Source organism: Electrona antarctica (assembly GCF_951216825.1).
Source record: "Electrona antarctica genome assembly, chromosome: 19".
Classification (NCBI taxonomy): Eukaryota; Metazoa; Chordata; class Actinopteri; order Myctophiformes; family Myctophidae; genus Electrona; species Electrona antarctica.
Genome location: NC_136800.1, coordinates 16974573 through 16988321, shown reverse-complemented (window position 1 = coordinate 16988321; position 13749 = coordinate 16974573). Strand labels below are relative to the sequence as shown.

The 13749-nt window shown below is 43.4% G+C and overlaps 1 protein-coding gene across 1 annotated transcript; it reads right to left on the bottom strand.

The window, feature by feature from the left end:
- Positions 1 to 720: 720 nt before the first annotated feature.
- Positions 721 to 12080, bottom strand: LOC306912572 (leucine-rich repeat-containing protein 52-like). The gene is made up of 2 exons (XM_079488904.1): positions 10978 to 12080; positions 721 to 1294 (listed from the first exon to the last, which is right to left on the bottom strand). Exons 1-2 carry the CDS (start codon positions 11630 to 11632, stop codon positions 936 to 938), a joined length of 1014 nt encoding a protein of 337 aa, XP_079345030.1. The 5' UTR covers positions 11633 to 12080; the 3' UTR covers positions 721 to 935.
- Positions 12081 to 13749: the final 1669 nt, after the last annotated feature.

Here is a 13749-nt window from a genome sequence, read left to right as displayed (position 1 = left end):
CATTTAGTGTACAGTGGTTCTCAAACTTTTAAATTTCAAGGACCCCCATAACTCTGGATTTGTTTTACGTCCGGATACCCTGTCCAGGACAGGCTTCAGACGGGCCTCCTCAGAAAGTGTACAAATGGGTTTTTACACTCTCAGAGTTACACACCCCTTATGGGCCGGGGCCATTTGGAACTCACTCAAGGACAATTTCAGACCCACTGGTGTAGCAGAGTGTTTCCAGTGAGCCAACATTCACAATAGCAGCACCCTGACTCTGTTTGACCAGAAGGGAACAGAGCCTTAATTAGTATCATCGGTAACACCGATGACAGGAAGTCGGAAGAGGCCCGGAAGTAGTTAGTTATTTCCAAAAGGGCAAATGTGCATAGAGCCTATTAGCTGTTCATCTTCATGCTCCATGATCGGATTGAGGCTGGACTCACACATATGCTTCAGCCAACGCTGTAAGCCGACGTGGCCTGACGCATCTTGCGTGTGGTGGGCAGTGCTGGCAGGAGTGCTGGTTTTCCGGTGTGCAGTTTGTTTGGCTCACTGAAAGGAGCCAAACGCATGGCGCTTCTGTCCTATTGCTTGCCGTGTGGTCAAGGTGCATTAATGTTGAACCACCACGCTTTTCACACGCGTCAGACTTCACGCGCTTCAGCTACAGCTCTGAAGCATCTGAAATGCATGTGTGAGGCGGCGGCCCCCTTTCCACCGGGGCTGAATTAATTTGTTCAGATCCCTAAAAGTTGGTTCGGAACTGGAACCAAAAAAATACTTTTTCTTGCCCTCAGTTTGGAAGATGCAGATGTGATATAAACCATTATGAAAAATAAAGAACAGAACCAGTTCTAGAACCAAAGTTCTTTTGGTGGAAAAGGGGCCTGAGTCCAGCCTGATTCCTAGGGCTTTTTACGTCACAGGTGGTGGTGAGGGGTGAGCAATCAAACCACGTGAGAGGTTTTCAGGTTCCCGTTGCCGTGGTTGCTGCCAGACCGCGCGGCACCGGCACCGCCGCCACCAACTGGCACCTCCACCACGCTGCTGGCGTCATCGTCGTCGTCACTCGGGTGCAGACGCGCGTCTTTGGCCTTGAGGTAGCGTTCATACAGCACCATGACCACGCCCATCACCCAGGCCGACACGGTGCCAGCGGCGAAGATGACGAAGCCGATTGCGATGAAGAATATATAGTCCCAGGAGCCCAGCGCCTGGTGGCACAGCGAGCGCAGCTGGAGGCCCACCTCGCCCAGACGACGGCCCGACATGTCCAGAGGCGTGCCGCACACCGTCAGGCCCTCATCTGCAACACACACATAAACGCACATTTGTATTACAGCAATGGTTCTCAAACATTTGAATTTCAAGGTCTCCCCTTAACTCTGGGGTCATGCCTATGTTCCCTCAGCCCAATCCCTAACATTTTATTTATCTAAATTAGTCCATATGTTCCCTCAGCCCTATGTTCCCTCATCCCAAAATAGACCCTATGTTCCCTCAACCCTTAACTCTGACAGTATGTTGGTACACTGTCAGAGTTACAGACCTGTATAAGGGTCAATTTAGAAACCCTGAGAGTCCCTGGACCCCACTTTGAGAACCACTGTATTACAGTAATAGTAATCACAATTTACTATACTTGTGAGGACATTATCAGCATTATTATGACTGATTTCATTAATTCCATTTTGACTATTGTTTAGCCATTTTCAACCCTAATGCCAGGATAAATCGGCTATTTTCCGTGCACCATCACCATCACGCAGTTAAATATAAATCCCATCCGGAGTCTTTTCCTAACTGTAAGCTTTGTTTCATACCAGGAGCGGCATGAGTAAATGATAGGCCTACAAGCATGATGCAACGAGGTTATTGCACATCAAACTTTTATTTTGGTGATGTCTCATTCATACAGGTGGAGCGTTTTATTCATGCTGAAAAGTTGACCTTGTTTCCAAAATAAAATGTGTCGCTTAATCGCCTCGTTCTAATCATGCCCTGTGTGCATGTACTCATGACAAACGGCACTTTAAGTTAATGCAAATTAATTTAAATGCTCCTAGTGGGTACGGACCTTAACTATGAAAATCCTTTTAAACCATTTTGTCTTTTTCTCAAATTGTACAATACTTTTCGCAGCATTTGGCCCTCACAAGTATAGCAGTAGAAGTACACACATAACGAAAATAATCTGGATAATCTTTCTTTAATTATTCTTATATATCGAAGCGTCAACATGAAATAATTTAAATATTCTTTTCATAATTGACTAAATCGAGTAACTACTTACCATACTTCATAGTACAATGGTATTGTGTTAAAATTGTCAAAATACTGATCTGTAAGGTAAGGTCACAACATGTCACATTGTGACTTGTTCTGAGTTTGTAGATTTGGTATTTTCACTTTTTTAGGGGGGTAATCGATCATTAATCATAATCTAGGATCTAATTATGATATTGATGTGAAGTCGTATAACCGGAAATGGAAATCAATGATCACTTTCTAGCTGCCTCCATTGACCCACTTCCACAGAGCTCAGCAACATGCTTGCAGTGTTATTGGCCATAAGGCAGTACTTTTCAAACACTCAACATTTTTTTTAAATGATCAAAAATAGCAGATGTACAAGCTGCCAGCGCAGCACGACGTGACGCACTGTGCGCTTGTATATCTGCTATTTTTAATAGCCAACATAAAATGGACATATGGACAAAGGGGTTAGAATGATTATGACGCTGTATCAACACATTTTGCTGGGGACCCCCTGGAAGCCCCTCAAGGACCCTTGGGGGTCCCCGGACCCCACTTTGAGAAACACTGCCATAATAAGGGTCTATTTCAATCGAAAATTCAATTAATAGATGGTCAAGTCTTTCAATATCTTTGATCGGCAGAATTAATATACTCAAAATGAATGTACTTCCCAAGCTATTGTATTTATTTCAGAACGTACCCTTGTCACCTCCACCAAACTTCTTTTCTAGAACCAGGAAATTGTTTACCAACTTTATTTGGAACAATAGACGTCCTAGACTTAGATTGTCCTTACTTTATCTACCCTATGATAGGGGAGGATTACAGTGTCCTAACTTGCTGTGGTATTTTTGGGCAGCTCAATTGAGAACACTAATGTTCTACTTTACAACGGATGCGGCGCCGGCATGGAAAGATGTGGAAACAAGCTCCTTGAAGTTACCACTCCCCCTTTATATTTACTCAGATACTTATAAAAACCTAAAAAGAATTACAAGCAATCCTATAGTTAAAACAATGATTAAAGTCTGGCATGAGGTTAATATATTTTTGGGAGAACATCCACGTCTCTCTCGCTTCAGCCCAATATGGGGTAATAATCAATTTGTGCCAGGTAGAGCTGATGGGGGGTTTAAATTGTGGGCTGATAGGGGAATAGGTCAATTAAGGGATGTATTTGAGAGGGGTCGGGGGAGTATGCTCTCGTTTGAGGAACTGGTCATTAAATATGATATCCCTCGCAAACACTTCTTTAAATATCTGCAACTGAGGGACTTTATTAGAACTAATCTGGGGCAATCCATGCTGGCCCCATCCATGTCTGTGCTGGAGAAAGCTTTGGTTAATGACCCATTCGGAAGGGGGTTAATATCAGATTTCTACGCCCTATTGGTTGACTTTTCTCCGGATTCCTCGGAAGATAGGCTTAATGCCTGGAGAACAGATATTCAGGAGGATTTAACAGTGGAACAATGGAGTACGGCTTGTGCACAAGCTCAATCCCAGACTGGGAATACTCGTCTAAAACTTCTACAATACAATTGGCTTATGAGAGTGTACATTACACCAGTTAAACTTAATAAGTATAATTGTAATATTCCAGATGTATGCACCAGATGCGGTGAAGATAGAGGCACATTGTTCCACTGTCTATGGTCCTGTCCAAAATTGATTGAGTTTTGGGGGAAGGTCGGGCAGGAAATACAGAAGATTTTGTCAATAAATATTGTACCAGAACCAAAGTTCTTCCTGCTCGGTCTATATCCGGAGGGACACAAGATAAAGCGTAATGAACAAATGTTTATAGATATATGTCTTTTACAAGCTAAGAGAGTGATAGCATTGACCTGGAGGAGGCCGGACAAACCAAGTATTACACAGTGGTTCAGAGAATTGTCTTTATGTCTACCATTGGAAAAGATTGCATACATTCTTAAGGACAAACAAGAAATGTTTCAGGAGGTGTGGGGCCGTTTTATGAGATACAACAATAATTTGTCACATCTAATGGATGGAGCTGAAGAGGAGTAGTGCTGTTGTTGTTGTTGTTGTTTTTTGTTTTGTTTTGTTGTTTTTGGTTATTGTTGTTTTGCTTTCTTTATATCAGTAATTGTCTTGTACTGTTCATTGTTGTTTTTTGTATATGTGTATTGTCATTTGTGTGTAAAAAAAGGAAAATAAATATATTGTTGAAAAAAATAAAAAAAATAAGGGTCTATTTGGGTCAATGTTTACAGTCAGTCAACTGAGTCAAGTGAACACCAAGGAGTTTACTGGGTAGAAAATCCTCCGAGTGGTGTTAATTCACACATGCATCTCGTTCTGAAGTGGCAATTCCAGCTGTATTGCAGTGCATTAGTCACGGGATGCTGCTAGACCATGACCCATGTGGCTCGTTCACCAGGACAGATGGTGAATTCATGGGGGTTTTGGTCATCAGAAGCCACTGATGAAGTACAGTAGACAGTCCCAGTGAACGATTAGCACGTGAGTGTGAACGATTACAATGCCGCCTGTGAAGTTCTGACAGCTTCCTCATAATGTGTGTCGTCGCTGTCGGCAGAAACCTTGTTATCGCCACATTTCATCTTTTTGTTTTTCATAAATGAATGCCCTATTTTATACTTAATTCTGTTCACTTCAATTGTATGACAAAAGCAGCATGTTGCATGACCACGTATTGTGAGATTGTAGATCTGCTACTTTAAAAAGTACTTAACAAATTAAAATAATACAAGGTTTCTACACCACAGCAATGATAGGTATCACATCGAGGGAAAGGCGATAGCCATATTACAGTATTCAACTGAGGGGGCTGTTAAATAATTCAAGCATATTACCTCGTATCATTTTACATAACATTTGTGAGAGGTAGATAGCAACACTCGCAACATGAAGATAATACACAGCTTGCTTTGCACTACTAAAGGAGAGGCACACTGACACTGCTGCAGTTTCTGCCTCCGTTATCAAATACATTTCGTCGAGGAGCTACCGGTACTGGTGTCTCAAAGTGATACAGCATTAATACATTCCGACGAATTTGGGGCGCTTGAATTATTCAACGGATTTGAGCATAAAACTAGCCTATTGTTTATCGCCGAGTTGGTGCTTCACGTCAGAGGAGTGGATTTGATTTGGCATCAAAGGCCTGTCAGTCCAAAAAATTTAATTCCACACATTAGCCGATATGGTAGGGAGATGGAAATCCTCAGCATGATGGGTGCTGAAATGTGCAGAAGAGAAGGCGACAAGAAAATATGCTTTGAAGGAAAAAAGATAATACATTTCAAAGCCCTAGCAGGAGTGTTTTGTTGAGTGAGCAGAATAATGGGAGAGATACCCCGAGTGTTGCCATCTCCACAGGCTTTTGTTGTTTCACGGTATTTCATGGTGGAAGGGGGAGGGATGTGGGTGGAGATCAAAAGGCTTGGAAGTTTATGCATGGGTGACTGTGTTCTGTGCCCTTATTTCTACGCAACCTAACAGCCATCTCAGCTCATCATACTGTATACTCATTTGTTCTGAAGCATCTGTTTTGTCCATGCATGCAGGATGACTGAATAGGTTGATAGGTCAGAGACAATGACACATCTTGTGCTCGCCTTGACTCACTATACTGTAAGCATACTGTATCCTTCAAAGCGCTGGGCAGAATGGCTCATCATTGTGCCTTCCTAGTATAATTGAATGGGTTTCAGGGCGTTTCAAAAATAGAAAAAATCCCACAGCACATCAGCGATGTTTACAATTACAGTACAGTACAGTACGTATTCAAATGCAGCAACGCTTTTTGCAATGTCTCCTTTCATTATGATGTTAATTACACAAATTGAAGCGCCACAGACTAGTACACTAGACTAGTGAAGCACACTTGTTTTGTCTTGAGTTTATATTATCCAATCTCTTAAACTTGGCGATAGAGTTAATATGCTAGTATTTTAAAGACATTTCTGCTTCATAGGGACAGGATGTTGAAGACTGAAGAGAGTCGGGAGGGAAGAAAGGAACGATGACTTGCATAGTTTAAAATCAGATCTAAGTGCAAGATGTTGCTTGGATCATCAGGGTGCATCTTAAAGGTCATCATGGCTTATTTTCTATCTGAATCCTATTATTCCATTGTGAGGAGGACATGTGAAAATCTGACATATATTTCATGTAGGCTGATGGACATTTTCCAGGACAGAGAGTGAGCTCTTGACACAGAACTGGGTCACACCCTCACCTCTGACCACCACAATCTTCACTTCATAATTGTATTCTGTATTTGTGATGTCTAATCAGTAGTTCCTTGAGTTCCAAATTTGAAGAAATTCTCTGAATGTGTTCCTGAGATATCACATTCACGAGAGTGCGATGGACGGACGGACAGAAGGACAACCGGAAAACGATGACACCAGCTACAGCTGTCTGTCACTGGCAGAGGCAAAATAATTCCACATGAAATGGATATATTAACGCCAACAGGTTATCATTCTGCAGATTTTTACCGTAACCTAACCTGCCATGTTTCTCTTTCATAGAATGAGCCTGTTATATATACTGTACCACTGTCTTCTCCACTTAAGAGCAGCTATTCAGTGGCTCAGGGAGGAAGAAGGAGCTGAAGCAATGCGAGCACAGTACAGTATGTTTTGCCAGGCGGTGTATCCACCGCCTAATGAAATGTAATGAAAACATGCTCTCATCTCATGACAGACTCCTACTGTGCAGTGTTCCACAACACAACACCATACTGTCATAATAATAACACACACACACACACACACACACACCCCCAGACTCTCATTACACACAAATGCGCAATGACACGAGCACAGTAACACACCTTCACACACAGTAAGATTCTCTGTTAATTTCTAACACACACAAGCACACGGAGTGACACACACACACACTCTTATATAGGCTACAGTATACACACACACACACACACCTCCAGACTCATTACACATAAATGTGCAATGACACATGAGCACACCTTCACACAGTAAGATTCTGTTAACTTGCACAGACACACACACACACACACACACTATATCTCTCAACGTGCATATCTTGTGCCGTCTGTCCTCTCAGCTCCATACCCCACAGGAAACCCTTCAAGCATCAAAGGAGAGGTTTCCCTCGCCTCGCTCCATCCCAGCCTGCTCCCCGCTCTATTTCTAGATCCGTCTTATATAACGGCACAGAGCTACAGTAGCAGCGTGCTCCGCTCATCCAGCCTGGCAAGACAAGCCGTGGAGAGAATGGGTTAGTTACGTCCTGCAGGTCTCTCTGGCCATGTGTGACAAGAAGAGAGCTGTGTGGAAGTGACCCGGGAAGACCCAGATATGGACACCTGGATGACACAGATCACCCAAAACAATGTGGCGCTGTGTGTGTGTGTGTGAGCTGGTCTTTACTCATGGGAATTTGTACGTTTATGTTTGTGTGAGAGCTAGTGTGTACAGATGTGTGTTTGACGTGTGTGTGTGTGTGTGTGTGTGTGTGTGTGTGTGTGTGTGCGTGTGCATGTGCGTGCGTACATATGCATGTGCCTGCCTTTTCCCTTGTTGGCAGCTGTCGCTGGAAGAGACTCCACTCTGAATTAAAGTAGACAATAGGCACTGAGCAGCAGGAAAATAGGACAGCTCTTCCAGGACACGCTTTGGATTCAGCCTGAGCTGTGGGGAGACCATGATGAAATGCTGTGTGCGTGTGTGTGTGTGTGTGTGTGTGCGTGCGTGTGAGACAAAGCTGGGGATGCCGGCTTTTTTTAGTACACAGTGGATGTATCAGTAATAAAACTGGCTCCTTGCTACATGAGGTGAACTATTTATAGCCTCTGTCCTTTTGTGTATTGAGACATATTCACACAGATTACAAGTGGAAGTCACTTGAACTGCACGGCAAAATCGTCTGTGATAATTTAGCCACTTTTAACCCATTAAGACCTGAGGCCGATTCAATTCCACAAACGCCTTCTAAATCAGTAGTCACACTTTCAAGATTTAAAAAAAATAGCAGATGTACAAGCTCACAGTGCAGCACAACGTGACAGGCTGAGAGCTTGTATATCTGCTATTTTTGAATAGCCAACGCAAAAATCTAAAATTGACACAGATGCTTTTTTATTTGGTTAACCTTCCTTCCCTATGATGGGCATGTCACTCATTATAGCCAAAATGTTCCCCTTTTTGTTTCGCTCCAACAAAAACAAAAAGCCTATAGTAGTGTGTATATATAGGGCTGAAGTGGTTTACACACAATATTGGTGGGAATCTTCGCCATTATAACAATAGTAGCAACAAAATAACAATAGGGTATATTGATCTTGAAAATAGACTCATCTATGCTCCATTAAGCACACTCCCAGCACAGTTGTACCTGACTAAAATTGAGATTGATTAGTAAATTAAAGTTGTGAGAGACGGTGCACACATTTATTCGTCTCCCAAACTGCAAATTGAATGAGGACATTTGAATGAATACTGTAGCCAGTTCGAGGAGAAACCAATTGGCGCTCTGACCATTAGTGGGCCTTATCTCATTTCAGCGTTATTGTTATTTGAAATATGTAGACTCCTCTCTCTGCAGTCACTTTGGCATGTCTCGACTCAAAGTTAACAAAGGGAAAAGTTTAAAGACTTTTAATGAACTAGAAAGAAAGAGCAGAGGAAGTTGAATGTCTCAAAAGATATGCAGCATAAATAAATGTTAGAGCAGTGGTTTTCAGCCCTTTTCATTTCAAGGTCCATTATGTATTCTGCATTTAAACCACAGGACCACCATTTGTTGACATTTTGCCTGTCAGACACAAAACTTGTCTTAGAATATTTTGTCCTTTGGAGAGACTAGACCTGTACGTGCCCGTCGGCCACCGGCCTATTTGGGAACGATGCAACTTGGGAACCTAATAATACCCGTTGTCATAGCACCCGTTTTAACTATCTGTCTGTGTCCCACATTAGTCAGGGAATCTTATCAGAATAATGTCAAATCTGGGAATACATTTCTTACCAAGAATTTTCTTCACAAATGTGTTTGTAAAGGTGTCTACTAACATATCCCACATTGGTTTCTATTCAACCACCATAGGGGAAGACAGCTGCTGAAAGTTGAGGTACCATCAACAACCAATATAAGGCAAAATGTTCTAAATTTCATTATGTAGTATGTGACATGTCAAACTAGGGGGTTTTCATGATTCTAAATCCATTCCAAGCATTCGTTTTGCACGAAAAACACTCCTTGGGCTAAAAACAGACATAGCCGTCATCACAAATGTGATGAGGTCAACACATTTGGGCAAGTGGCTATGGCCAAACTAGGGGTCAAACTAGGGGGTTTTCATGATTCTGAATCTGAACCCATTCCAAGCATTAGTTTTGCACGAAAAACACTCCTTGGGCTAAATTCTGCCATAGCCACTTCCCAGATTTTATTAATATCCCCTGACTACATGGAGATCTCTGCATCTGTCTGTAACAAGTAGTCAGTCAAAAGGCAGGTGTGGGGTTGAAATGGCAATCAATTGGCTGAGGCAGAGGCTGGAAATTGCACAGGTGAGGGGACTCATTAGGGGCTCATTAGGTCCACTGGCAGAGCCTGACCAGTCTTTTGTGGCGGTTCTGAACAACTGTGGGTCTGACCGGCTTGACACCGGGCACTGCACTCCCTGTGGGGGTGTGTGTCGAATTTGTATCGAACGCTTTATATTGAGTTACATGCATTACAACCGTACACACACACACACACACACACACACACACACACACACACACAAACGTGGTGATCAAAATAACAATTCTTCTACATTCTCTAATTGTGTAGACTTCTTGTAAATTTAGTAATGCGGATGTTTAACAATAATTTAACTCTTGAGAGCGTTATCCTTACGGGTCCATTTGGTTTCATTTTACGCTCTCAGAGTTAAAGATCTAGCCTATAAGGCTACATTTTTTTTTACCAACTCTCCATTAACTGCAGACCACCTGGAAACCCCTCAAGACCACTGGTGGTCCCTGGACCACTAGTTGAAAACCACTGTGTTAGAGAGACAGTGGCAACTTATTAGCTTGAAAATTAGTCCTTGTCAGCAAGTGACAGTGTCAGAGTCGAGAGTAGGTATAAATTTGGCCTAAGTGAAAGCATGATGTGAGGTGCTGTAAGTCGAACTGTTCCACAGTCGGGGACTGTGCTTTAAAAAGAGTGTGAATGTGGAAACATTTCTAGAGGGGCTAGAGCTATGGAGAGCTTAACTGTGGAATGAATGGATGGCCATTCACTCGTTTTAACACCAATAACACATTATCAACACACTCACGTCTTTATCAAGACTAGAATGCGACTAGAATAAGGGAGTCCATCTCAGAAATACATTAAGAAACTTTTTTTTAAAGAATATTAACCTATAATAGGTCACATAGGCCTAAATGGGACTTTTCACATGGGAAAATAACAAAATGTGATTTTATGATGTTAATAGAATGCGTGAGTTTTAAATGTAGGTTGTTGGGGACTACATTGGCATAGTAAGTAAGTTCTACGCCAATCATAATTGAAACACAAACACCTGTGTTGGTAATTGGTCCCCAACATGACAGGTGTAGCCATGACTACCTTTGAAACTCATGATGGGCCTAGTAGGCCTATGAGTAGAATAGAATGTAGAATAAAACAATGTAGAAATATTGTTAGAATATTGGCACAAGAACAGAATTAGACGAGTATGATCAAATTGACCTTGGAACTTGAAGCCCTCCACGTGGATCCAGAGGCAGAGGTCCTCGTTGTCGCACTCGCAGCTCCAGGGGTTCCCGCTGAGGCCCAGGGAGCGCAGGGTGGGCAGCGCGATCAGCGACGTGATGTTGAGCACCGTCAGGTTGTTCCGGCTCACGTCCAGCACCTGCAGCGCCGCGTTCTCCGCGAACGCCTCCGGGTGGATTTCGGAGAGACCCTCGTTGTCCGTCATGCGCAGCATCACCATGCTCGCCAGCGGGCCGAACGTCCTGTCCTCGATCCGCGTCAGCTTGTTGAACGACAGGTCCAGGTAGGCCAGCTTCCGCAGGTTGCCGAACGTGGACTCGGAGATCTCCGTCAGGGAGTTGTTGCTGCAGTCCAGGTACACCAGGTCGGACAGATAGTTGAGCGCCAGCGGCGGCAGCTCCGCGATGCGGTTGTTCGAGATGATGAGCTGCCGCGTGGCCAGCGGCAGGTCGACTGGGAAGCTGGTGAGGTGCTGCCCGGCGCACTGGACCACCAGCTGGTCGTCGCACACGCAGCGGTCCGGGCAGCCCGACGACAGAGCCGGCGACGGGGTCACCCTCACCCCCATGACGAGGAGCAGGACGGTTACGATCCGCAAGGAGTGCGCGCTTGGCTGCCGGGCAAGACGCATGAGTCTGACACCGCCGAGGGCTTCATCAACCCAGTTTGGAGAGAGTCGAACGCAGTCACATTCTTCATTGATTGAATCCGCATCAAAGTATTAGTTTAAAAAAAATGGAAAAAAAGGGTTGTTCACACACAGAGGTCAAGACTGTGCCCTGTCTGTGTCTGGTCTGTGCCCTGTGGCCACTTCACTTCCGCGCGTAATGTCTCCGCAGTGCGTGTTGTAGGTTCCGTGCGTATCAGTAGCTTGAACTTAAGGGCCACATGGGGCCAAGGGTCATTTTCGTTTTTTTGTTTTTTTTAAAACAACAATCTATCACTTCAGTTTCCGTTTCGTCTTCTTAACATATTACATATACTTGACCGAGCCGTTGCTTTGCCTCTCTGGCTGTGCTGCCGCGTGTGCGCCGGACGGTGTGGTAATCACGGTGGGTCGGTGCCGTGGTTGCAGTGTGTTGTCTGCTCTCCTCTCCTCTCTCTTTCAGAAACTAGATCCAAGTGGAAGGGGAGGGAGGGGGCGCGCTCAGCTGTGCGGTGCGCGCTGTGACGTGAGCTCAACGCTTATAAGAGAATCCACTGATGATATGATAGGCCTATATGCCATTGCCATACATACAATGACAATGACAAATGAGTTATACATGTAGGTTGAAGCTTCACGAGAAGGAATTTGAATCCAGCAAAGCCACCCATATGCCTGCACTGTAGTAGGTCACCACTGTGTGAAGTCAGTTGTTATATGATCTGATTGACACAGGGGTATGGTGGTAACTATAAACGTACAGTAGCCTATATAACCTGTGTGTGTGTGTGTGTGTGTGTGTGCGTGCGTGCGTGCGTGCGTGCGTGCGTGCGTGCGTGCGGGTGACTGTGTGCGTGCGGGTGACTGTGTGTGGTAGGTAGCCCATGATGGGATAGTTCCCTGTGCACACTACAAGGATTGGTCTCTCTTTGGGCCCAGCCCAGGGGTGAGTGTTAATTTAACTCTAAAAGTTAAAACTGTAAAGATCAATCAATGTAACATTTAGTGTAGAATTTGTACACTCAGAGTTAACTTAAAGGTAGGTGTTACATATTCTTTATAGTCTCTATGTTACATTTCTGATAGTAGGCCTCATTTTGCTACGGTGTTTGTTCAGTAACGGGAGTCTCTATCTCGGTAGCTCTTTATTAAACAGTTGTTTGTTTTATCCAATCAGGATAGATACGGGATGCAGATTACACAAGGGAAATTGGAAGTGATGACACAAAGGAACGAGCAGAGAACTGGAAATCTATCAAAATGAAGCTGATAAATGCCTGGGTACTCTCTCCTGATTGGCTGACATTTTATCACCTACCCGAAAAGGTATTTGTATGTATGTTTATTACAGAGCTGGAGACAGGGAGACCCCTGTGACTGAACAAACACTAGTCTATAGCAACGATTACTATCAGAATATAGTGCTTTAACCTTTTAACCTAACCAAAGATCTCACCAACCCTACCTTTCAAATGATAGGCTATAGGCCTACTCAGGATTTTGCAGTCCATAAACTATACAGTCTTCTGAATGATAACCTAAGAAATAGAACACCCGAAAGGGTTCAATGAGCAGTTATTACTTTGATGTTTGTTTTATTAACTTTTTCTATTATCTTTCCTAGAATGTTAAAAAAAAAATCTCTTCATAGAGGGGTCCTAGAGAACTGCACAGGTCAAGTTTTGTCTATAGTGCTTAGATCCAAGATGGATCTTACATACTTAATATACACCATATATTGATACTTTTATATTTGTGTTCTTTTTTGTGTACTGTTTCTTGTCTTAAATAATACCAAGCTTCCTGTTGAAAAAAACTATGTAACAGAAAATAATGATGCAACAGTATTGTATGAGGTAAACAGATATACCACTTTGGTGCACCCGGACCACTTTGTGCGTGGCACCCAGGTCCTCTTTATAAGTGACACCTACGCAGTATTATCTAGATTTAGGCTGAGGAAGGCCCCTGGGCCGAAATGTCCACACTGTTGTTGTTTGCTACTGGGGGGAACAAAATAAAACAAAAATCCTTCCAGGATACAACGTGAGTGCTGGTATACTTTTCAACAACCTAAGAAATAGGCCAGCTCTGATGAGCTG